The sequence below is a fragment of the Muntiacus reevesi genome, chromosome 20 (genome assembly GCF_963930625.1).
Source record: "Muntiacus reevesi chromosome 20, mMunRee1.1, whole genome shotgun sequence".
NCBI classification, from domain to species: Eukaryota; Metazoa; Chordata; class Mammalia; order Artiodactyla; family Cervidae; genus Muntiacus; species Muntiacus reevesi.
Genome location: NC_089268.1, coordinates 39,825,708 through 39,849,477, shown reverse-complemented (window position 1 = coordinate 39,849,477; position 23,770 = coordinate 39,825,708). Strand labels below are relative to the sequence as shown.

The 23,770-nt window shown below is 40.2% G+C and overlaps 2 protein-coding genes across 2 annotated transcripts in view; one reads left to right on the top strand and one right to left on the bottom strand.

Moving 5' to 3' along the window:
- Positions 1–23,770, bottom strand: part of TPMT (thiopurine S-methyltransferase) — a 278,788-nt gene that overhangs the window by 180,955 nt on the left and 74,063 nt on the right. The window lies entirely within an intron of this gene.
- The window catches only part of RNF144B (ring finger protein 144B), a 72,407-nt gene that overhangs the window by 6,906 nt on the left and 41,731 nt on the right, over positions 1–23,770 (top strand). Inside the window, exon 2 of the mRNA XM_065912863.1 lies at positions 5,279–5,482. Within this exon, the coding sequence (XP_065768935.1) occupies positions 5,315–5,482 (168 nt within the window). The 5' untranslated portion in view covers positions 5,279–5,314. The remainder of the gene's footprint in view (positions 1–5,278; positions 5,483–23,770) is intronic.

Genomic DNA, 23,770 nt, shown 5'->3' with positions numbered 1-23,770 from the left:
TTTGGGTAGTGAAACAGACATAAACTACATTAGTTAAAAATACTTTGAAAGTTGGCTCTCTCACCCACTGCATTTTTTGCAGCAGATTGCTTTTTCAGGCAGCCAGCAGAATATGAAAATTCCTTATGCATCCTGAGTTTTCCAACCCAGTTTCTGAAGTATTCCTTTCTTTGGCAATTCTAATGAAAACACAGAAGGGAAAAAGTGACTTTCCTGTTCTTTCCTATCGAAAGGTAGTTACTTCTCATATAATGAATGCTTTGTAGTGCAGGAGACACTCGGAGAGTAGCTAGCACAGCTGATTCCCCTTTCCTGGCTATTTAGTGCAAAATCAGATGTTTTAGAGTGGCTTTCCTTCTTTGCTTCCCTGGTGGCTCAGATGGTAAAGAATCTCCCCTTAATGCAGGACCCGGGTTCGACCCCTAGGTCAGGAAGATCCCTTGGAGGAGGAAATGACAACCTGCTCCAGTATTCTTGCCTGGAGAGAGCCTGGGCAATTCACAGTCCGTGGTTTCACCAAGCCGGACGTGACTGAGCGACTAACACGTTCCTTCCTTGCCCAGTCTGTTGTGTGGTGTGGTTCCTTACAGTTAAGCAGGTGAGACGTCTACATTCTCGGTGAAGCCTGCCCTCCCTGGTCCAACCTCAGCCTTGCCCCCAACTTCAGAACAATTGAACGTGAAGTCAGCGTGTCAGGTTTTTCTCTTTTCCATCTTGACTCTTAGGTTCTCTACCCAGATTCTTTTCTCATTGGGTTCTTAGCATCCAAGAAGAAGCTCAGTCACACTTGTATGCATAACTGTAAAAGTAATTATAATTGTTACTGTCTTAAATCAAGCTGGAGGGTGGAATGTGCAAGTCACTTTCTTATTTTGGGTAAAATGTGAAGTATGAGGCAAAACAGGTTGAGCAAGACAGTGAGTTATGGGCTCTCTGGAAGGAAGACTCCTGGAACCCTGGAGGGAGTGTGTGTGTCAGTGTACCTAGGAGGATGTTCCCTGAGAGGGTCAGTCATCCCCTGGCTGTCCCCTCTGTGCCTCAGGCCATTTGTTATCGCTGTTGTTCGGTTGCTAAGGCATGTCTGACTCTTTGCCACCCCATGGGCTGCAGCACGCCAGGCTTCTGGGAGTGAGTTCTGCCAGGGGTGGTTTCATGTTATGGAGACCAGCTTATCACTTTTTGTTGTTGACTTTTTATTTTGTATTGGAGTACAGCCGATTAACAACCAATGTTGTGATAGTTTCAGGTGAACAGCCAAGTGACTCAGCCATACACATACATGTATCCTTTCTCCCCCAAATCCCCTCCCATCCAGGCTGCCACATAACGTTGAGAAGAGTTCCCTGTGCTATACCGGAGGTCCTTGTTGGTTATCCATTTTAAATGCAGCAGTGTGTACATGACCGTCCCAAACTCCCTGATTATCTCTTCCTCCATCCTTCCCCCTGGCAACCATAAGTTTGCTCTCTAAGTGGAGACCAGTGGATCTTATTAAGACATAGATGAAGAAACACTACAACATCTTGGAGTTATTCACAGACATCTCAAGTGCAGGGGAGATACATTTAGAGGACTTTGGGATTCTCCTGATTATTGCTGGAAGAGCTCGATTTCTAATAACTCCATGGTGAAAAGATTTCTTGTTAGGTATTCTTTTCCTATGGAGTGCAACTATGAGTCATTCATTTCTCATTCATTACTAGCTTTGCCCAGAGTGAAAATCGAAAGGCAGGTTTTTGAACCGTGCCTGGTGAAGCCTTCAGCTTCAGTGATGGTGCCAGGAAGACTGCTGGGGAAAAGGTCAAGGACACCTGGCTGGGGTCTTCCCGGTATTGTTTCAACGAGCACTCGTCTACAAATTCTCTTTTATCCAGTGGCCCAGTACTTAAGATTTTGTTTTTATAAAATTCCATTGCTTTATAACTGTTTGAAAGCCATCACTTTGGGGAACTGAGGTTATTGTACACAGAAAAATAAATCACTTCTTTTTGATGAATTGTTTTGGATTGTTCACATCTCAAAGAGATGAAATATGTGCCTTCTTTCCTCTGTCTCAGTCACAAGTTCTGCCTTGGTTGGAATGCTTGGAATTTTTTTTTTTTCATAACAAAATAAGTCTCTGCTTTGTAAGAACTTTTTATGTTATAAAAAACTTTTTATATATACATATAATGCATATATTTTAAATTTGTATATATTAAATTTTAAGTCACTTTATTGAGGTATGATTGACAGACCAAAAACTACATATTTAATGTATATAGCGGAGAACTAAGTAACTAAATATACACCTATGGAACTGAATTATGCCTATAGTTAACAATTGAGGTGTATATTGAAAAATTTGCCAAGGATAGATATTATGTTAACTCCTCTTAATCACAGATACAGACCGCACACACAAACACAACAATAATAAATAAAGGGGACAGGAGGAAACTTTGGGAGGTGTTAGATATTTTTCTATTTTTACAACTTTGATTCCATAGCCCATAGGCATGTTACTCACAAACTGTGGAGTAAAACCTTATATATATGGCAAGAGACAAGATTAAATTTCAGATGGCCTTGATTTCATACAACTTCTCACCCTGCCTTTAAAAGAAGACTGTTTTGAAGACATAACCTCTAAGAGGTATCCCATTATGTCTTCGTTTTTCAAGTACATCGGCCTGTTCCGTGTCTCCTTCTAAAAAATAGTATAGTTTGAGACTGTGAGAAATGAATGACTTTCTTGAAGAACACCTAGCTTTCTTGTTGGGTTTGTAACAACAGGATTTATCTATTCTCAACAGCTTTCTCCAAACAGGCTGTTGGTGTAATCGACATTTGTGGTGTGGGATGTTTCTGGCCTGTGTCATTTCCCATCTTCCGTACTCAGGAAGCATTTGCTGGCTACATTTCTTCTTGCTGTGTGACTTGGGATTTCTCTTTTTGAGGGGAAAACTAATTCAGAATATGTTGTATGAGCAGTGTTGGGAAAAGACAGATGAAAATACGTTGTTGGGAAGATGATGTGTGTTATCAACGAGGAAGTCTTGAGAAGAAAACAGGTAGTATCTGTGTAAACATAAACTGGGGGCAGGAGAGAAGTAAAATCATTCACCTTTACCTGTAATTGACCCTAAAGAGGTTTTGTTGTTTTTAACTCCAAAATCCTGAATTTGATGTGCAGGTTGTTTTGAATTTAATTTGCTCTTGAATAATAGATCACCAGTAGTTAATTGAATAAGAGCATGGTGTCTTGAACCACATTGGTCTTTTCCCAAGAAATACTTATCATATTGGAAGCCAATGATTCATTAGCTTCCTTTTTAATTTATTTTTAATTAGATCTTCTATTACTTCTCGAGGAATAGGTGATAAACCTTAAACACTTCAGGTTACTAGAGTTAGAAACTGCTGACTCGCTGATATGACACTAAGAAAGTTAGTGCAATTAGATCTCATAGATTTTCTATCTAATTCAGTCTGTTTTTCACTCCCTTATTTTAGTACTTTCGTACTAATATAATGAAACTTAAGCCACTGTGAGGCTGTGTAACAAGGGCTGGATATGTAAAATAATTTCTTTTGCCTGAAAATTGGGAGAAAGAGAGTCTGGATCTTCTGGAAGGAGAGGATATAATTATTTTTGTGGCCAAATTTATCAGAATTGCCCATACTTGTTTAAGGAGGAGGGTTTGGCAACCCACCTAGTATTCTTGCCTGGAGAATCCCCATGGACAGAGGAGCCTGGAGAGCTACAGTCCATTGCGTCACAAAGAGTCAGATGTGACTGATTGACTAAGCACTCATACTCTTTTAAAATAGTAAGAACTTAAAGATTTTGCTTTTATTTAATCAGAAATGAAATTTCTTGATGTGATATAAACTATGAATATGTAGGAGAATTATTTTCACAATGATCTTAACCTCTTAAAGATATTATGAATAAAAATCTAATGGAAGGGCTTCCATTATAATTTTTGTTTTTTGGTGTTGAAACATCCTTTCCTATAGTCATGCTACATGTAGAGACAGATTTTATTCTTGTACAATTTCAGTGATCTTATCATAGCTGTAGTCATGAAATTCAGGTCTCCTTCCATCTTTTTTCCCCCTTTCTCTTTCCCCTTCTTATAGCCCTCTCTCCTTGCTCCATATCTCCACATAATATCCATCTGTGAGGCAGTTCTGGTGTAGTGGGACAGCACTGGACTTGGCCTCAGAAGATAGAGGTTTGAGTTTTGCTGTGTTGTGTATAAACTCTGAGAACTTTGGCAGATTGCACAGCTTCTCAGGACCTCAATTCATCTGTAAAGTGAAGGAAATGATCATTGCGGTTGTAAAAGATTAAGTAAAGCAATGCATGTGGAGGAACACAACCCTGATACCATGTTGAAAAAAATTTTTATTGGGCTAGAATATGCAAAACAAAATTTACCATCCCAACCGTTTAACGTATAATTCAGTGACATTATAATCACAATATTCCAAATGTTGTGCAACCATCATGCTGTCTATTTCCAGAACTTTTTCATCATTCCAGAAACTCTGCACTCACTAAGTCATGACTCTCCGTTTGCCCTTCCTCCAGCTGTTGGTAATAATCACCTTTCTACTTTCTGTCTCTGTGAAGTTGACTGCTCTAGGTACCGCATGTAAATGGAATCATACAATATTTGCCCTTTTGTGTCTGACCTATTTCCCTTAGCATAATGTCTCTAAGGTTCATCCATGTTGTAGCATGTGTCGGATTATCTTTCCTTCTTAAGGCTAAATAGTATCCCATTGTACGTTTATAACACATTTGGTTCATTCATTCATTCATTGATGGGCATTTGGATTGTTTCTTTCTACCTTTTGACTGTTGTGAATAATGCTACTGTGAATATGGGTGTGCAAGTATCTGAGTCCCTGCTTTCAATTTTTTGGGTGTTCACCCAGAAGTGAAATTGCTGGATCATATGACAATTATGTATTTAACTTTTTGAATGACCTAAGTGTTTTTTGAGTCTGTTGAATTGATCATAGCAGTGCCATTCCGAAATGGTGTGTCTGTTCATAGTATTTTAATTTCCATAGGTCACTTGATGTGACTCAGGACAGTGAGGTCACCTTACATTTCAGAACTCCAGGGATAGTTTGCCAAGGTGGCTAGCTCTTTAGCCCATGGTTCTCAGAAATGCACTCGCTTTAGGCTTAGATCACTGAGGGGGAGGATGTGCTGCGCCCAGATATGCTGGTTAAACAATAGCTCTATCAATGATGTTTTCTGCTTTGGGCCTTTCCGTAGGGATTGAGGAGACTGAAGGAGGCTGAGGACCAGCTGATGGGCTCAGTAGGAAGGCTCCACTGTCTGACCATGACGGCCGCCGAGAATCCCACGCCTGGAGACCTGGCTCTGGCCCCCCTTGTCACGTGCAAACTCTGCCTGTGTGAGCAGTCTCTGGACAAGATGACCACGCTCCAGGAATGCCGATGCATCTTTTGCACAGCTGTGAGTTTTCCTTGATGCTTTCATCATATGAAAAAATATGAAGGGAAAAATTGTAAAAGTATAGGAGATATTTCTGTGGCTCAGGAGAAGCCAAACTACCCTATGATCCTGCTTGGAAGAGCAATTCCATGTTTGGATATGATTCCAAATACTGTTTTGAATGCTAAGTCTGATAGTTGCTGGGGTTTAGGCAAAGTGTAACATGTGTATGAAATTTAATTATTGGTTGCGTAAGCTGTGCCTTTCTGTTCTTAATGCTCTAGCTAAGGAACAAAATAGAGACATTTTTAACTTGGCTTAATTTACCATCTGTACGAAGCTCATCAGGTGTTTTGAATGATGGAGAAATCAGGTAGCAATTTGCTGAATTTTCTTTCATCTCCTACAAAGCACACGGTATGCAAATGTTTTACTTTGTCAAATCTGCTTTTTAATTTTTTTTCTATTTTCACAATATTCTGAATGCTGCTTATTCCTTATAATAGATATCACCCTATAGATCTTCAGGGGAGGGCTTGTCTCTTTTAGTTTGACACTTTGGTATCCGTGCCGGTGACCTTGATGGCATGCAGCCCTGAAGGTTGGTTGGTTAAAGAATGTGCTAAGTTGCTTCAGTCGTGTCTGACTCTTTGCCACCCTATGGGCCCAATGGTTAAAGAATAAAGATAGGACTGATGGAACGGTTCCATGGGACTTCTAGAAGTATGAACCAGGCGATCGTGTTCAGATTTTCATTTATTCAAGCACTTTTGGAGCTCTTACTGTGTGCTAGTGAGAGCTCCCCGCAGAAAAGATGGACACGTTGAAGGAACTGGACAGGGGTTTGGTGGAATCTGGGGTGACTTGACGCCGCATGCCACAGGAGACCCTCACCTGCTTTAGGAGTGGGAGGGGGCTTCTGACGGCAGTGCTGTCTGGCCTGAGGCTTTAAACAAAAGACTGTAAGCTGATGCCCTTGGGCCACACCTGGCCTCAACACATTTTTGTTTGTATCGCCCGTTGGGAAATTTCAAATCACGATAAATTTTTCATAAAAAATTGAAAACATCGTAAGATATAGCTTCTCTGGGCCTGTCTTCATAGACCCAGAACTGAATGATCTTCCTTCTCTTTACGCACTCACCTCTCTCCTGTGTGTTTGAATCAGCAACCCTTCCCCCCACCCTGGAAAACATGATATCACATTTTATTATTGCTATAGCTGAATCAGTTACCCTTTTAAACTAAGGATGGATTAAGAGTCAACTCGGAAGAGTGCTGGGCATCTCAGCATGGTGGGTGAGGGCCTGATCCCTAAATTACAATAATCACCATTTATCTTTGCTTTGGGAAGGGACCTTGTATGGTCCAATGGCTAATATTTATTATACAGTAAATGTAATAATCACCAGACAAATGTGGATTTAATAGCCTTGACTTGTGATGGAAATTGACCAGTTTAGTTACAGTGGCCAGTGCTCAAATCAAGGGGAGTGAGAAGAAAGGAATTATTTAGCAAGTTCTAGAATAATTTATAAAAAGCCATTTCACTAAGCATGCTTAAAAAAATAGTTAAGGTGAAATAAATTTTACTCCCTCTTTTTTTCTAAGTTTATTCAACTAACGTGACACATTTTCCAGCTAGTTTATATCAGTTTTCTTAAATTCTTTTGGATTGAAGATTAGAGTAGAGAGAAAGCTTGGAATAATGCTTAGGTAAGGAGGGAAAGCGAGTAAAATCCTTTCCTTTTGTTTTGAACTGTAGCATCCAAAGATGGCAAAGAATAGTATCATTTATCCCTTCATTCAACAGGTATCTAAGTGTCTAGTAAGCAACATCTTTGTCCTGGGAATTGTTCTAGGCAGTGGGATGTAGCAGTTAAACAAAACCCAGCAGAGTTCTTTGCTCTTAGGATCTTATATTCTATCAAAGGAGTTACATGATAAATAGTAAGTATAATAAATAGGCAAGTTACCTATAGAGTGGTGGGAAATAGGGGCTTAGAAAAAAAAAGCAGGAGGTTAGGGGTATGGGGCCAGGGTTTTCAGTGATAATTGGGTAGACAGGAGGAGGCTTCAGTAAGTGTATATGTGTATTCTTTACTCAACATTGATGCACAAATTTGAAAAAAATTTCCCTCACAAGTCAGGGGTATTAAACCCACATTTGTCTGGTGATTGGGCTTCCCTTGTGGCTCAGCTGGTAAAGAATCCCCTTGCAATGTGGGAGACCTGGATTTGATCCCTGGGTTGGGGAGATCCCCTGGAGAAGGGAAAGGCTACTCACTCCAGTATTCTGGCCTAGAGAATTCCAGGGACTGTATCGTCCAAGGGGTCACAAAGAGTTGGACGCAACTGAGCAAATTTCACTTGTAAAACTTGTTGTTCGGTGATTATTATGTTCATTGTATAATAAATATTAACCATCAGACCATTCAAGGCCTCCCAAAGCAAAAACATGGTGCTTATTGTAATTTAGGCATCAGGCCCTCCCTCTACCACGCCGAGATGCCCAGCTTAGTTTAAGTAGATGCCCAGCTTTTCCTAGTCGACTCTTAATCCATCCTTAGTTTAAAAGCGTGTTTGTCCTGGTTCTTCCTCATCTTGTCTGTGAATTGCTTTACAGGAAGTGAGGAAATGGCCTTGTCATCACGGGGCAGCTTCAGTTTCCTTTGGTCTTGCTTTGTTTCAGACTGTTGTGCTTCAAAACTATTTTCTTTGACTTTCTCACATTGGTTTCAGACCCTTGCTAATCCTTGAAACAAATGAGTCAGAAGCAACGTTTGGTTAAAGCCAGAATGGAAATTTTTGTCTGAAAGTTACTGTTTAAAAGCAGGATATGGGATTCACTTTTTCAGAGATCTCATAGAGCAGAAGTCAGATTTGTGCATCAGTGTTGGGCAAAGAGTGCACACACACACACACACACACACAAAGGCCGTGTTTCGTATTCACAAGGAACTGACACCAGTGTATTATTGTTTCCGTAGATCTAAGTTCCCAGTTGAAGACCGCACAACTAGTTCTTATTTCTCCTTCAGCAGTTTGGGAGTAGGGCGTTAATACAATTAGATTTTCTGTCATCTAGATCCATATGTCCCCATTGTTGGGGCGTATGCAAAAGCAGAAGGTCAGATGGCTTGGTAGTTTTGTACTGTTGTGACTTGGGAACTCTATATAACCGTAAATATGAACCTCCCCTGGCTTCCCAATGTGATCTATCAAAATAGTCAGCTCTATTGGGCTTCTCTGGTGGATCAGGGGTAAAGAATCTGCCTGTAATATAGGAGACGTGGCTTTGATCCCTGGGTCAGGAAGATCCTATGGAGAAGGAAATGGCAACCCACTCCAGTATTCTTGCCTGGGAGATCCCATGGACAGAGGAGCCTGGTGGGTTGCAGTTCATGGGGTCGCAAAGGAGTCAGGCATGACTGAGTGAGCACAACCATTACCACGTGTCTGAATACACTAGTGTCTATAAATTTGCAATTCATACCTGAAATACTTCACCTGAGATACTAGTCTAACTTTTTTTTGATAGAGCTCTATTTCTTTCTTCTTTTTAAAAACTGGTTAAAAAATGTGTCTAAGGGTTACTGATGTTCAAAACCAGTTAAAAATACTAGTTTAAAATGTGTCTGATCCTGCTGGATTTTGATTTGCATTCAGATTAAAGATATTAAATGTGTTTTGTGTTTTCAAGGCTGAAAAGAAACCTGTGACATCTTAAAATAAACCATATACTCCTAATTCCAAATTTTATGTATGATTGGATGGCATTTTCCCAGTTATTGGCTGGGAAAGCCTTCTTGTGCCTACCATGTATTTAATATGGTCTTGCTAAGAGAGCTCCCTCTTGCCTCTCTCTTGAGAGGAATGTTTGCATGTAATGGTTCTCCTTCTAGGTACGGTGCTGTATTTTCACCATTTCAGTGACCTTTGCTCCATTCTATTCTTGTCTTGTTTCCCCTAAGAAGTAGTGTGATGCTTGGGGAGAGCAGAATGGACAGAGATGAGGTGTCTGACTTACCCATTGGCTGTTAGCCAGCTCAGATCTGGCATGAGTAGCTGCTCCCCAGCCCACATGTGTTCTGTGAACCTCCAGCTCTGTGAAAGAGAGGATCCTTGCATAAAGTGTTTCAGAGTCAGATTAGCTCGGATGCGGATGTATTTTCTATTCCTCTCTCAGAGGCTTGCAATGCATGTTTGCATTTTAGAGGCTCTGTGAAACTTTTTGCTTAGAAAGAAAGCAAAGGGACGCAGTTGAACTTCTGATGAAGTATTTCTGTTCTGCCAATGCTACCCCCCCTTTGTTTTTAAGTGGAATACCTATTAATTTCCCCACAACCAGTGCATGGAAGAATATTGCTTTAACTTATTCCATGGAGGTTGTTCTTGTTTTTTGGAGGTAGTTCTTGATTTAATGACATCCAGAGAAAGGAATGTGACAGATGTTGCTTCAAATAATCCTTTGATGTTCTAGTTTCTTGTTAAAAGGAAGCTTTACCATGTTCTGTTTGGGAAGATAGTTTCTGTTAGACTTTTTGCTCAGATTTAGCATAGAGAAGAAAATATTGTATAAAGGAAGTGAAGCTTAATATACAGGATAAAAATGGGTGGGGCTCTCACTGGCATGACTGAGGTCATGAATCATTAGGTGTATCATGCAGCCAAAGAGGTTGATGCTGTGGGGTTACAGAGAGAGGTGTTGCAAGATAACTTGTTCTTTTTTTTTTTTCTTAAAGTTTTTTTTTAAATTTATTTTTAATTGAAGGATAATTGCTTTATAGTATTGTGTTGGTTTATACCAAGCATCAACAAGGATTGCTTGTTGAACTTAAACTTGACAAATATCTCAGGGATGTTAGTCCACTAACTCATAATATGGAAAAAGTCTCTCTCTCCCCTTCCCTCGTGGATTTAAATAATGCAAATAAAAAGATTTAAATGCCCTTTCCCTAGTTTTTGCAACACACTCTTTCAGATAATACCACACAATTATAATTCAAGTGAAAGGAAAAAAAATTTCACCAAAATCGGTTATCAAAGGAGGGAAAATTTGTGGGTTGCTCCCTTGTGAGCAATATTTGCCTCTGATTTATTTTGGAAGTTATTTCTGTCAGCCATGAATTAAAGAATAATGAAAACACAGTTGTTGCTTGTTTTTATAACCTAGATTATTTCACCTGAAAAGAGTCGGTATGTTGGCATGGCCTATTTACCATTCAGATTAAAGACAGGATGTGCTGAGCAAAAAGAAAATAAAGTCCAGCCATATTCTTGCCTTTTTTCCATTACGTTTTGTTGGCCCTAAGTCGTTAGAGCTCCTTTTACTATTCATTTCTCAGAGCCAAATGGATTTTCCAGTGTTGAAAAAAGTGAGAGGAAATATAAAGCTTTTTAGACCAAGCCCTTCTTTTCCTTGGGGCCTGCTGGGTGACCTTTAAGCAAAGCCCACATATGGCCTGGGAGACACTGACAGTTTGGAAGATTTGCTGTGTGTACATGCACATGTGTGTGTGTTTCTGAGTACATACGTACACACATGTGCACCCACACCGACTGTGTACTGTGTGTAGGGCTTCCCAGGGGTGCTAGTGGTAAAGAACCTGCCTGCCAATGCAGGACATGCAAGAGACATGGGTTCAATCCCTGGGTTGGGAAGATCCTCTGGAGGAGGACATGGCAACCCACTCCAGTATTCTTGCCTGGAGAATCCCCATGGACAGAAGAGTCTGGTGGGTTATGCTTCATAGGATTGCAAAGAGTCAGACATGACTGAAGCTACTTAGCACCTTCAAATGAAGCAAAAAACTAATAGTGGTTCTTTCCTGGAAAACCGATATCTGCATAAAGAGAAGGGAAGGCCATTCTTCTATTCCCACCTCCATCCCTCCCTTCCAGTGTCCCATGCATGGTGGTTAAAGTGCAGATACAGAGCTAGGAAGACCCAGACTCATGTTTGGGCTTTGCTGTTTACTGGTGTATGACTTTAGGCAAATTCTTTGGCTTCTATAAAACTTATTTTTTTTACCTGTAGCATGTAAGGGAGGGTAGTGGATGGTAGTACCTATCTTAGAGTGTTATAGGCAGCATCCAAGGAGAATCCCCGGGACTTCCCTGGTGGTCCAGTGGTTAAGACTTCACCTTTTGATGCAGGAAGTGTGGGTTAGATCCCTGGTTGCGGAGCTAAGATCCAACATGCCTCATGGCCAGAAAAGCCAAAACATAAAACAAAAGCAATATTGTAACCAATTTAATAAGGACTTTTAAAATGGTCCATGTGAAAAAAAAGTCTTAAAAAAAAAAAGAGAGAGAATCCCTGTAGAGCAATTAGCACAGTCCCAAGCCCCTGGTAAAGTAACATTATTAATCCTCTGTTTCCTAAGTTCTGTCAGGATGCTGAGCTGTTCTGTTTTTCAGAAATGTTTTAGAGGAAGGAATCCTGTAAAGACTTGACTCGCTTCCTCATTAGCCTTTTATAAAGAGGTGGGTATATAGGTGATTTCAACTCACTGCTATTCTGTAACACCCACAGACGAGAGGTTAGGATTGAGAAAGAGAAGTTTCTCTTCTGGGTTTGTCCAAAGAGTGGCTCCTGGCTGGATGTTTCAACTGAAGACCTGCAAGTAGAACTTATACGTGAAACAAAAACCCAGTAGAACTTGGAAAGTGAAAAGAAGAATGCATTTCTGGTGGATGCAAAAGATTCACATGGAAGAGTGTCTCAAACTAAGAGACACTAACCCCCTTAAGAGCTGCTAACCCCCAATAAGAATATCATAATGGCATTATTTATTGTCTTGATACATTTAGTATCATTTTAAGTATCTTTTATTGCGAATTCTGTGGAACTGCAGGAAATAACGAGGCATCTTACTCCAGCAGTGTTTTAGAACAATTTTCCTTCCCCTCTTCTGGCCTTCCCAGGTGGTGCTAGTGGTAAAGAACCCACCTGCCAATGCAGGAGAAGGTAAGAGATGTGAGTTTGATCCCTAGGCTGGGAAGATCCCCTGGAGGAGGGCATGGCAGCCCACTCCAGTATTCTTGCCTAGAGAATCCCATGGACAGGCAGGAGATTTAAGAGACACCCCAAGGCTGGAGATAAAAGAGACACAGTTTTGATCCCTGGATCAGGAAGATCCACTGGAGGAGGGCGGAGCAACCCTCCAGTACTCTTGCCTGGAGAATCCCCATGGGCAGAGGAGCCTGGCAGGCTACAGTCCACAGGGTTGCACAGAGTTAGACATGACTGAAGTGACTTAGTAGGACTCTTCTGGTCATACAACCTGCCAGCCTTTCCTGATGCTTTAAAAACCTCCAGCTCTCTGGATTCCCTTGTCTTCTTCTAGTATTAAGTAGGCAGAAGAAAATTCTGCTGGGTCAGCACCCTGTCTGGCTCTGGCTCTGTTGGTTTCTGGTACTAAACTATATGGACTTGGCAACGTTGGTTTTATGCTTGCCCTTAATTTTATTATCTTGGATGATCGACAGTGAGTCGGTGAATTTGTCTTTGTTTGCAAATGACTTCAATATACTTGTTGCTTACGCTTCTTTAGAGTTTTAATGATAGAACTATGATGACTTTTGTGTCTGTCAGGTAAGCTGCTGGTTTAAAAGCACAAATTTTGGTACTCTGCTTTTCTACTGACAACTGAGCAACTGCAGGTCAGATAGCATCTGAGAGTTAAGAGCAAAAGTGTAGCAGCCTGAGAAATGGATTAGAGATGACGCAAGGGGGAGGTGGCTTTCTGGACCTATGATCTCATCCATTGCCTAATGGTTACCGCGTCCTTATTCAAGGAGAGTGGTAAAATGTAGTCGGAGGAAAGAGCAGCAAAGAGAACCTTATTTGTAAGTCCCTAATGATGGTGTCTTGGCATCACAGTCCTGGAATTGGAAGGCACCTTAGACCCAGTCCCCCACCCTTCTGATGGAAGAAGTTCTTTTCCTGAATGCCAGAAAATGGCTTGACATTCAGGAGACTAGATGTCAAATCTGGTTGTCTGGGCTTTATTCAACACAGGATTATTGTGCCATGCATCATTCTGATGGTGAAGATTCTGGAGTGAATAATCAGATTAGGGTCTGGTTTTTTAGAGGAGTCACATGTCAGAGAAAGACACAGATAAAAACAAGCAAGTACAGAAGTCAGATGATGATATGGGCTCCGAAGACAGAGCAAGGGGAGGGGGATAGGGAAAGTGAAAGGAGAGGGTGTTTCTGTTTTACCTTAGGTGGTCAGGAAAGTCTCACTGACTGTGTTATAGTCAGTGTTCTGTATTCTGCAGATGCAAAACGCAGGGGTACAGCGGGTCAACAGTACTATGCTGTATTATATAAGGGACTCAAGCATCTGCGGATTTTGTTATCTGCCGGGGGTCCTGAAACTAACCCACCCCATGGAGGCAGAGGGATGACTGTATGTAAGCAAAGACCTGGAGAACGTGGGAAACTACTGAGTCTACCAATTCAGATGCTAATCTCATCTGGAAACACCCTCACAGACACAACTAGAAATAATGTTTAACCAAATACCCGGGTATCCTGTGGCTGAGTCAAGTTACACATAAAATTAACTGTCACACTTACCCTGCCAGCTGCACAGAAGATGAAGTGGGTTGCCATTTCCTTCTTCAGGGGATTTTCCTGACCCAGGGATGGAACCCAAGTCTCTTGCATCTCCTGCATTGGCAGGCGGATTCTTTACCGCTGCGCCACCTGGGCAGCCCAGAGGGGCAGGGTAGAAGCATGGAAACTCTTAGAAGGCTTCCCTGGCGGCTCAGAAGGAAAAGAATCTGCCTACAGCACAGGAGCCCTGGGGTCGGGAAGATCCCCTGGAGAAGGAAATGACAATCCACTCCAGTAATTTGCCTGGAGAACCCCACGGACAAGGGTCCTGGTGGGCTGCAGTCCACAGGGTCTCTAAGTTGGACACGACTGAGTGACTAACACGTTCATGATAATCCAGGCCAGAAATGGTAGTGGATTGGACCAGCAGGTGCTAGCCATTTATGTCTTTGGGTAGTCTGAGTCTTCATTTTCTTTTATATACTATAGGGAAAATAATAAATCTATAACCTTTAAGGTTAGAGATTGCAGTAAATAATCTAGATAAAGCACACAGTACAGTACCTGGAATACAGCGGGCATGTGAAGTTCTACTGCCTTTGCTATAATCATCTAGATTTTGCTTGAAAACATCAGGATTGAGACAAGCAATAACACTGGCTCTTCAGTGATTAGAAATTCTAATTCTAAACTTTGTTTTTCTTGTGCATTTAGTTGAAGCCTGTTTCTAAATAAATTATTGGAGAAGGAAGTGGCAACCCACTCTAATATTCTTGCTTGGGAAATCCCATGGACAAAGGAGCCTGGTGGGCTATAGTCCATGGGGTCGCAAAGAGTTGGACACAATTGAGCATGCATGACTGGCTCTTTATAAATTCTACCTATTAGTATGAGTTCTGTTCTTTAGAATAAAATTGGTTGAAATCTAATTTTTTTCCTACTCACTGACCCTGTATTATTTGAATGAAGGTTATCTTTCTGTTAGAGGGTAAGAAAAAGGTTACTCATTAAAAATTCACACACAGTGCTCTGCCCAATGTGGGAATATTAATCAATTTGTTCCCCCCTCCCCTGCTTTGGTTGACACAGTTCTTTTGGAGCAAGCTTCGTTTGCACAACATTCTTGACTTTGGTCATTGGTTGAACAAGTACTTCAGGCTTTTCTGCTTTCTCTTAGAAAACCATGTGGTATCAGGGTGTAGAGGGTAGCTCTAGAATATGGAAGGAGATTTAATTTCTTTTTCACAGAGAAGGTTATGAAAAGATGGTATATTGTCATTTGTCCCACCTGGACTTGAAATTCACCGAGGGCTGAAATGCAGGAAAGCAAGTAAGTATCATTAATCATCATTGTTATTGTCATAATAGCAGCAGCAAGCATTTATCCAACTTAGGGCGAGGTGTCATTCTAAGTACTTTCACTTTTCATCTTTATAATGACCCAAATCGGTCATTAAAAATATCTCCATTTTAAAGCTCATGAAGTATATATACCATAGTTGCCTGTTTATTAGTGTAACAGTTTTTTTGGGGGAGGGATTTGTATGTTCATGTTTTGAGCCCCACTCAGCCATCCTAAGCAAATCATTCACCTAACTGCCCATTTCTAAAAATTCTAGGACGAGGAGGGGCAACTGTGCCAGCTCCAGGTGGTATTCCAGTTAACTTCAAGTACTTCCTCAGCATTTGCAGTAATTGCAGGATGACACACGGAAGATTTTTGTTCTGACACGCAGAAGATTTTTGTTCCTCGTTTATCTGTATAGAAATAGGAAGCCAACAGGCAAATGAAGGCCCCTAGCAGAAAAGTGAGGAAAAAAAGCTGTTTGGCTGAATTCTCTCTTCTCTTCACTTGTCAGTTCAGAATGGCTTTCAGTCTTAGATTGAGACCTCAGCCCAATGCAGAGATTGTGGTGATCAGCTTCCTATATGCTGATGGGGGGTAGAGAATTTAATTACTAGAAATACGGTGACATCTCAGTAACTTTTATTGTCTTCTCTCCTATTCCATTTTTGTTTTCTCCTTTTAAAATTAAAGACTGATGTCTAATCTTAAGTGTTAACATGTGCTGACTTTAAAACAGAAAATCTTTCGAAGTATTGATGATATGGACAGTTCACCTGTACCGTCTTTTAGACTCCTTCTCTGTGTTAATATACAGAAATACATAAGTGTTAGTCACTTAGTCTTGTCCAACTCTTTGCGACCCCATGAACTGTAACCCTCCAGGCTTCTCTGTCTATGGGATTCTCCAAGCAAGAATACTGGAGTGGATTGCCATTCCCTTCTCCAGAGGATCTTCCCCACCTAGGATCAAACCTGGGTCTCCTGCATTGCTGACAGATTCTTTACAGTTTGAGCTACAGGGAAGTCCTTATAGAAATACATGGATGGATATATATTCATAGACATCACTTACTAGAGAAATGAGATCTGTAACTCTTTTTTAAAAAATAAATTTAACCTAGTGTTTTGTGGACATGTTTCAATGTAAGAGTATAAAAATCTCCCTTCATTTTTAAGTATTGCGTTATGTTCTGTGGTATGACTATATCAAAATTTTATCTAACTAGGCCCCTACTAATGATGGGCTAGTTTTTGCTCTTAAGAAATGAACATTTTTGTACTTACATAAATGTGAAATTATAGCTAAGATGAATTTCTAGAAGTGGAATTGACGAATCAAAAGGAATGTGCATTTTAAATCATCATGTGTTGCCACATTGCCTTTCCAGAGTGTTAGGCCTGTTTACATTCCCACCAATGGTGTAGAAAAAACCCTTTCTTTGACATTCTGGGTATTTTTTCGAAATTATCATCTTCTCTAATCTGATGTGAAAAAAACATGTTTCATAGTTTACTCTAGGCTTCCTTTTTTAAAGGAGGAAGTTAATTGCAGCAAAATAAACTCATTTCATAAATCTATCTCTAAAAAACTGTATGGCTTGTCCAATGCCATGACAGTTTTAACTGATTTTACATGTTAGTTTTCATGGTACTATCAGGTTAGAACAATGGACCTTGTCTGGAAAAGTATACACATAGGAGACATGAATGAAAGAAAATGTAACACAGTGGTGGTCCTAAGGAGATGAAAGATGTGATATCTCACACACACACACACACACACACACACACACACTCTATGTTCAGTGGCAAGACGTTACTAAGTAGGAAAAGAAACAAAACAGTTTAGACAAGTGACAGCTGCAACAGTTGTGACCTCTAAAACACCATTTTCTGAACATTTAAGTTAATAAAAGATTGGTTACAATGTGGATTTCAGATGCACATTGGACCTCTTGGAATCAGGCTGGACACAGTCAGTGCCCTGTTTTATGGAAATAGATAGCTCAATGTTAACTGAAAGCCTCAATCGTTTCCAATCATTTCCCATCCCCAGTAAGGAGGTTCTTTTGGTTCACCTCTTCTGGAAAGCATGTGTGTTGTTAGCCACATGAATGTAGGATTTTCATTCAATCTTTTTGGCCCTCTATTTCCCTTTAAAAAAGAAATCTAGGAAGGACAAGCAGGAGCATGTGAGTACCTAGTGTGTGTGTGTGCGTGCTCCGTGTGTGTGTGTGTGTGTGTGTGTGCACGAGCGTGCTCCGTCGTATCTGACTCTTTGTGACCCCATGGACTCGCCAGGCTCCTCTGTCCTGGAATTTTCCAGGCAAGAATACTGAAGTGGGTTTCCACGCCCTCCTCCAGGGGATCTTCCCCACCCAGGGATCATACCTACATCTCTTGTGTCTCCTGCATTGGCAGGCGGATTCTTTACCACTATGCCACCTGGAAATATGTGTATTGCAAGAGAACTATTTTCCCCCATTTCCTCTTTCCCTGCAGTTTACAGATCAAGAAACCAGTGCAGAATTAAGTTGCTTGCCCAAGGTTCATACTCTTTGTTCCTGAATCATAGGGTACCTTGGATGAGACAAGAAACAGTCTGTGAAAATATATAACATACTGCCTAGCACATTGTATGTACTCTCTAAATTTTTTTAGAATGTATAATGGATGAGGCCCGTATTAGGTTTTTATGATCCTAAAAGTTTCTAAAACTGGACAATATCTTTATAATGCAAAACTGACAGCAGTTTTTTTTTTTTTTAATGTACATAAAATGTTATTTTAAAGAAGATGTAAATAGCAAATGATTTTAAAAAACCCAAGGGATTCCAGAGACCAGAGTGGATATGCCTAATCTGAATACACTGGTGGCCATAGCCCCAGGTTGAAGGGATTGAGGGATGCTATAAACTTTCAACTCTGTAACCCCAGGCAAGTTATTTGAGGCAACCAAGGGCTTAGAGTTTAAGAGCTTTGGTTTACAAACACCTGGAAGCTTCAAGTGCACTTAGTATATATTCAGATGCTGAAACTGAGTTCAAGTCCAGACTACTTAGTTCAAAAATGGGTGTTCTTTCACCTTCCTCCTGCATCTTGCTTGTGGAGTTACTAGTGTTCCCTAGAGAATGTTAGTCTTCTAGTTGTTTCCAAGTGATTCCTGGGTGCTGAGGGTAATTAATGAATGAGGGACTAAAGCAAAGAGATCATTCCTGCAACTGGGAAAAAATTTTATAGCTGTAATATTTGCTTTCCTGGGTACTATGTGAAATACAGATCATTTGTAATATGGAATGGTGTCTAGTCTTTAAAAAACTTTATGGTTTATGGGATTGATAATCTCCAGAGGAAACAATATAGGAGTATTTTCAGTTTGTTAAAGGTTCTAGTATTTTCTCATGCTTTCATTCTAATAGCATGGAAATCATGGTGAGATTGGGGGGATGCAAGCAAGGACGGTGTCTCCATCAGGCTTTGGCTTAAATCTCAATTCCTGTATTTACCAGTCATGGGAACGTGGGAGGGTAAGTTACTGCTTTGTGTGAAGTGGGAATAATACCATCTCAGAATTGCTGTGAAGATTAAATGAGATAATTTTTAGACGCACACCACAGCTATCACAGGAGCTTAACAAATACTCTCATTCCCATCGTCATCTTCTCCTGCCTCTCGTGTAATGAATATTTCAGTTCTAGGCCGCTGGTCCTCAGACGAGCAGCATCAGCAGTAGCTGTGAACCTGTTAGAATGATAAATTCTTGAGCCCCCACCCTAGACTTACTGAATCAGAAACTCTGAGGGTGGGGCCCAGCGAGCTGTTTCAGTTCCTTCTCCAGCAGGTTCTGATGCCCTGGTCCAGGGTATTTTGCAGAGCACCCTGGGTGAAGCACATGTGAGTTGCTCCCTGTCTCATGCTATGAAATAATATGCTCCCTCTGGCTCTTTTGTGACCACTGACAGACATTTCTGAAATAACTGGTTATGTGGCTTTGACTTGTGATCTTTGCTTTGATAGTCTAATTAGCTAGAATATGGTGCTAACTTAGAGCATTTGGAAAAAGGCAGTTCAAGGATAGTAACTAGGTTAGAATTTAACAAGAAAGTCAAAGCAGTCTTAGCTATGTAGGCCTATGTAAGCCTAAGAGAAGAAAAAGAAAGACTGGTTCAAATTGTAGCAATTAAAAAAAAAAAAAAGGCAGCACATGAAACCCTCCTGGTTCTAGACACTTGCTGTTTAGGAAATGTCAAAGAGATTCACATGTTTGCAGAATAAAGTCTTAAGGGAAAATTATGAGGTGAGAATAGTTGCAGTTTTGTTACCATCTAATTTATATGTAGCTAGACATTCTGATTTTGCTATGGATAATTGACTAAGATCATTTCAAGTTAATTTTGAATAAAACAAGATTGCTATCTTCAGTCTAGCCACTGTGGGTCTTTGTCCAACTTTTACAGAGTTCAAGTTTCTTAAATCTGATAAATTCTCCTTCTAGCCAAGGAGGAAGTTTGCCTAAGGCAACTAAGTAGGTCTGTTACTAAACCGAGGATTGTTTTTGTTGTTTTTCAGTCTGTCAGTCATGTCCAACTCTGTGACCCCATGAACTGCAGCACGCCAGGCTTCTCTGTCCTTCACCATCTCTCAGAGCTTTGCTCAAACTCATGTCCATTGAGTTGGTGATGCCATCCAACCGTCTCATCCTCTGTCGTCCTCTTCTCCTCCTGCCTTCCATCTTTCCCAGAATCTGGATCTTTTCCAATGAGTCAGCTCTTTGTGTCAGGTGGCCAAAGTATTGGAGCTTCAGCTTCAGCATCAGTCCTTCCAATGAATATTCAGGACTGATTTCCTTTAGGACTGACTGGTTAGATCACCTTGCTGTCCAAGGAACTCTTAAGAGTCTTCTCCAGCATCATAGTTCGAGAGCAAGGATACCTAATTCCTAACTATCACTCCGTGTAGAGAAAGAGTATCCTCTTGAGGAAGCTAACAGCATCACTGTTGTTCAGCTTCTGGGTCATTGATGTGAGTTATGCACGCTGGCCTTATAGATTATATCCTGTAGAAAAAAAAACAGAGTTGACAATAAATTAGCTTCATTTTCTCATTTATCCAGTGTAAATATTCTTTTTAAAAATTTCAAAATTTAGATAATTGTGTGTTGATGTTATACCCATTAATCTTAATTAATAAGACTTAATTTTGCTATAGACTCCTCAAACACTGATTTAAATACTAATACAGATATTGGAGTCTTATATAAAATATAACACACATAATTCCTGCTTTAAGGAACATTAAAAGCTGAGATTTAGTTGAATGGCACTTTTCTTTTTAGTTTAAAAAATTGTACATGTTTGTTATGAAATTTTTCAAACATACAACAAAGATGAAAGAACTTTAACAGTGAGCATCTATATTCCCACCACCTCTCAGATTCTAACGTTAGCTTTTTACGCTCCGTGCTTTGTCACATATCTGTATGTCCATTGATCCTCTTACACTTTGTATGGTGTGGTTCTAAAACACTGAATTCTCTAGTAGAATGTAAGCCCTGCATCCTCCAGTTATTTACTTAGGTTGGTTGAATGGTTGTATTGTATGCAGATAATTTGCACAGCCTTACATCGTGGCTAAAAGAGCTTCTTGACCCTTTAATAATTGGGGATTTTTTTTTCCTTTCTGTGTTGCTGAGACCTCGTGTGCATTCTGAGAGAGCCAGAGCTGCTTGAGAGTTCAAACTGGGACTCTACAGGGGCACAGGCCGAGGAGGAAGAAAGTGATAAATGAGTTCAGTGGAATCCACCCGTGTTTCATCTGGGATGTGCTTATATTCTCACTGCCTGTCCTGGCCCTGTTGCCCGGGGCCTTGGGGCCAGCTGAGGGCTGGCAGTTCTGAGGTCTAATGGTTCTTTGGAGGAAATGGAAGGATGCAGACTTGGCAGGCTTTCTTGTTTTTGTTTTTTCCTCCTGGAACTGTTGGTTGCTTTTCTGAGTGGACTGGGTCTTAAGGTAGCACCTGGCACAGATAGATCTCTTTGGAACTAGTATCAGGATTGGGGCCTCCCTCTGTTCAATAAGGCAGCACAGGTGAGGCAAAAGGGAAGACTTCAGAAAGGTCAACGTAAGAGTTATTGAATTACTCCTGTTGGAAGCAGGTCTTTACGCTCCCGGTGCCTGCTCCCCGCTCTGACTTGAAATGCTTTTCCAGTTTAGCAGATTTAATTGGCTTCATCGTGAGGACTGGACAGGACTGCGGCGTTTCCAATGGATTTCTCTTCAGAGCTCTTACTGTCACTAAGTTTCTTAATTTAGATGTTTCATGATCACTTGAGATAAAGATAGAAGCGTTTGATCACTCTTGCCTGGTGGGAACTGGAGGTACTTTTGACTGGGGCCCAGATTTAATCTCCCATATTGAATGACTGTTCTCAGACATACAGGGTGGATCTTAGTACCCTTTTCCAGAAAAAGGAACAGCACTATTTTAGGGTAAAATATTTCAAGATACTTTAAATTTTCATAGGTACTTAAAATTTGCATATACAATTTCCCCTTTAAACTTCCCTTACTGTTTCTTCTGGGACTAGTTGATGCATGCTTGCGTGCTAAGTTGCTTCAGTCTTGTCCGACTCTTTGTGACCCGAGTCTGAATAGCCTGCCAGGCTCCTCTGTCCATAGGATTCTCCAGCAGGAGTGGTTTGCATGCTCTTCTTCAGGGGATCTTCCCAATCCAGGGATCGAGCCTGGGTCTTTTATGTCCCCTGCATTGGCAGTCAGGTTCTTTACCACTGGCATGACCTGGGAAGCCCCTTGTATTCTTTATGAAGATGTTGATTAGAAAGGAGTCCTTCCTTCCTATGGAGATCATGCCTCTGAATTTTCCAAATGATGTAAAGGCAATAATGATAGACATGTTTTCCTTCATTAGACTTGAGGGCATAGATGGTATTGAACCTAGTTGTTCTGACTTGTTTGCACATTGGAATCATTTTGAAAGTTTAAATATACTGATGCTAGTTCAGCAAGGTTTCAGAATGTAAAATACAAAAATCCACTGTATTTCTATACACTGGCAAAGAATAATATGATAATGGCATTAAGACAACATTTCTACTTAAAATCAAAAGGAATAACATATTAATCCTTGGAAATAAATTTAACAAAAAAAGTACAAAGCTTATACTCTGAAACTACAAAATGTTGTTGAAAGAAATTTAAAAAGACTAAATAGATACCCCATGTTCGTGGATTAGAAGACTTACTATTATTAAAAATGACAGTATTCCCCAAATGAATCTACAGAGTCAGCACAGTTCCTATCGAAATCTCAACTGTCTTCTTGGCAGAAATTGACACACTGATCTTAAAATGCATATGGAAATTTAATGGACTTAGAATGATCAAAATAATTTTGAAAAAGAAGCATAAAGTTGGGAGTTGAAAGTTCCTCCTTTCAAAACTTAATGTGGTGCTATAGTAATCAAAACTGTGTGATACCGTCAAAAGGACAGACAGATAGATCAATAGAATAGAACTGAAAGTCCAGAAGTAAATTCACATATTGTCGGTTGCTTTTAATCAAGGGTGGCAAGGCAATTCAAAGGGGACAGAATAGTTTTTCAACAAATGGTACTTAGATAACTGGATATCCATTTGCAAAAGAGTGAAGATGGACTGCTTTCTCACAGTTGAAAACTAACTCAAAATGGATTATAGACCTAATTTAAGAGCAAAAACCAAAATGCTTTTAGAAGAAAGTATAGAAAATAGAAAAATTTAATGACTTTGGCTTAGGCAAAGGATGAACAAAAGAAAAAAAAATTAGACTATCAAAATTAAATACCTTTATACTTCAGTGGACACCACCCAGCCAGTGAAAAGATAACCTTCAGAATGCAAGAAAGCATTTGCAAGTCATATCTGATAAGGGGCATATGTAGAATAAAGAACTCTTAAAACTCAATAAAAACACAAAAATGGGCAAAGGATCTGAATAGACATTTCTCCAGAGAAGATGTCCAAATTACCAGTAAGCACATGAAGAAGTCCTCAAAATCATTTGCCATCAGAGAAATGCAAATAAAAACCACAGCGACCTACCTCTTTACACAGGTTAGAATAGCTAGGATAAAAAAGACAATAACAAATTCTGGTGAGGATTTGAAGAAAATTGAACCCTCCTACTGCTGGTAGGAATGTAAAATGATGCAACTGCTTTGGAAAATAATTTAGCAGTTCTTCAAAAGACAAGCATAGAGTTATTCAATATCACATACCACATCTACTCCTAAGTGTATACTTAAAAGAAATGATCTACTATTGAAAGAAGCCAGTCACGAAGGACCACATATTATGTGATTCCTCTTATGTGAAATATCCAGAACAGGCAA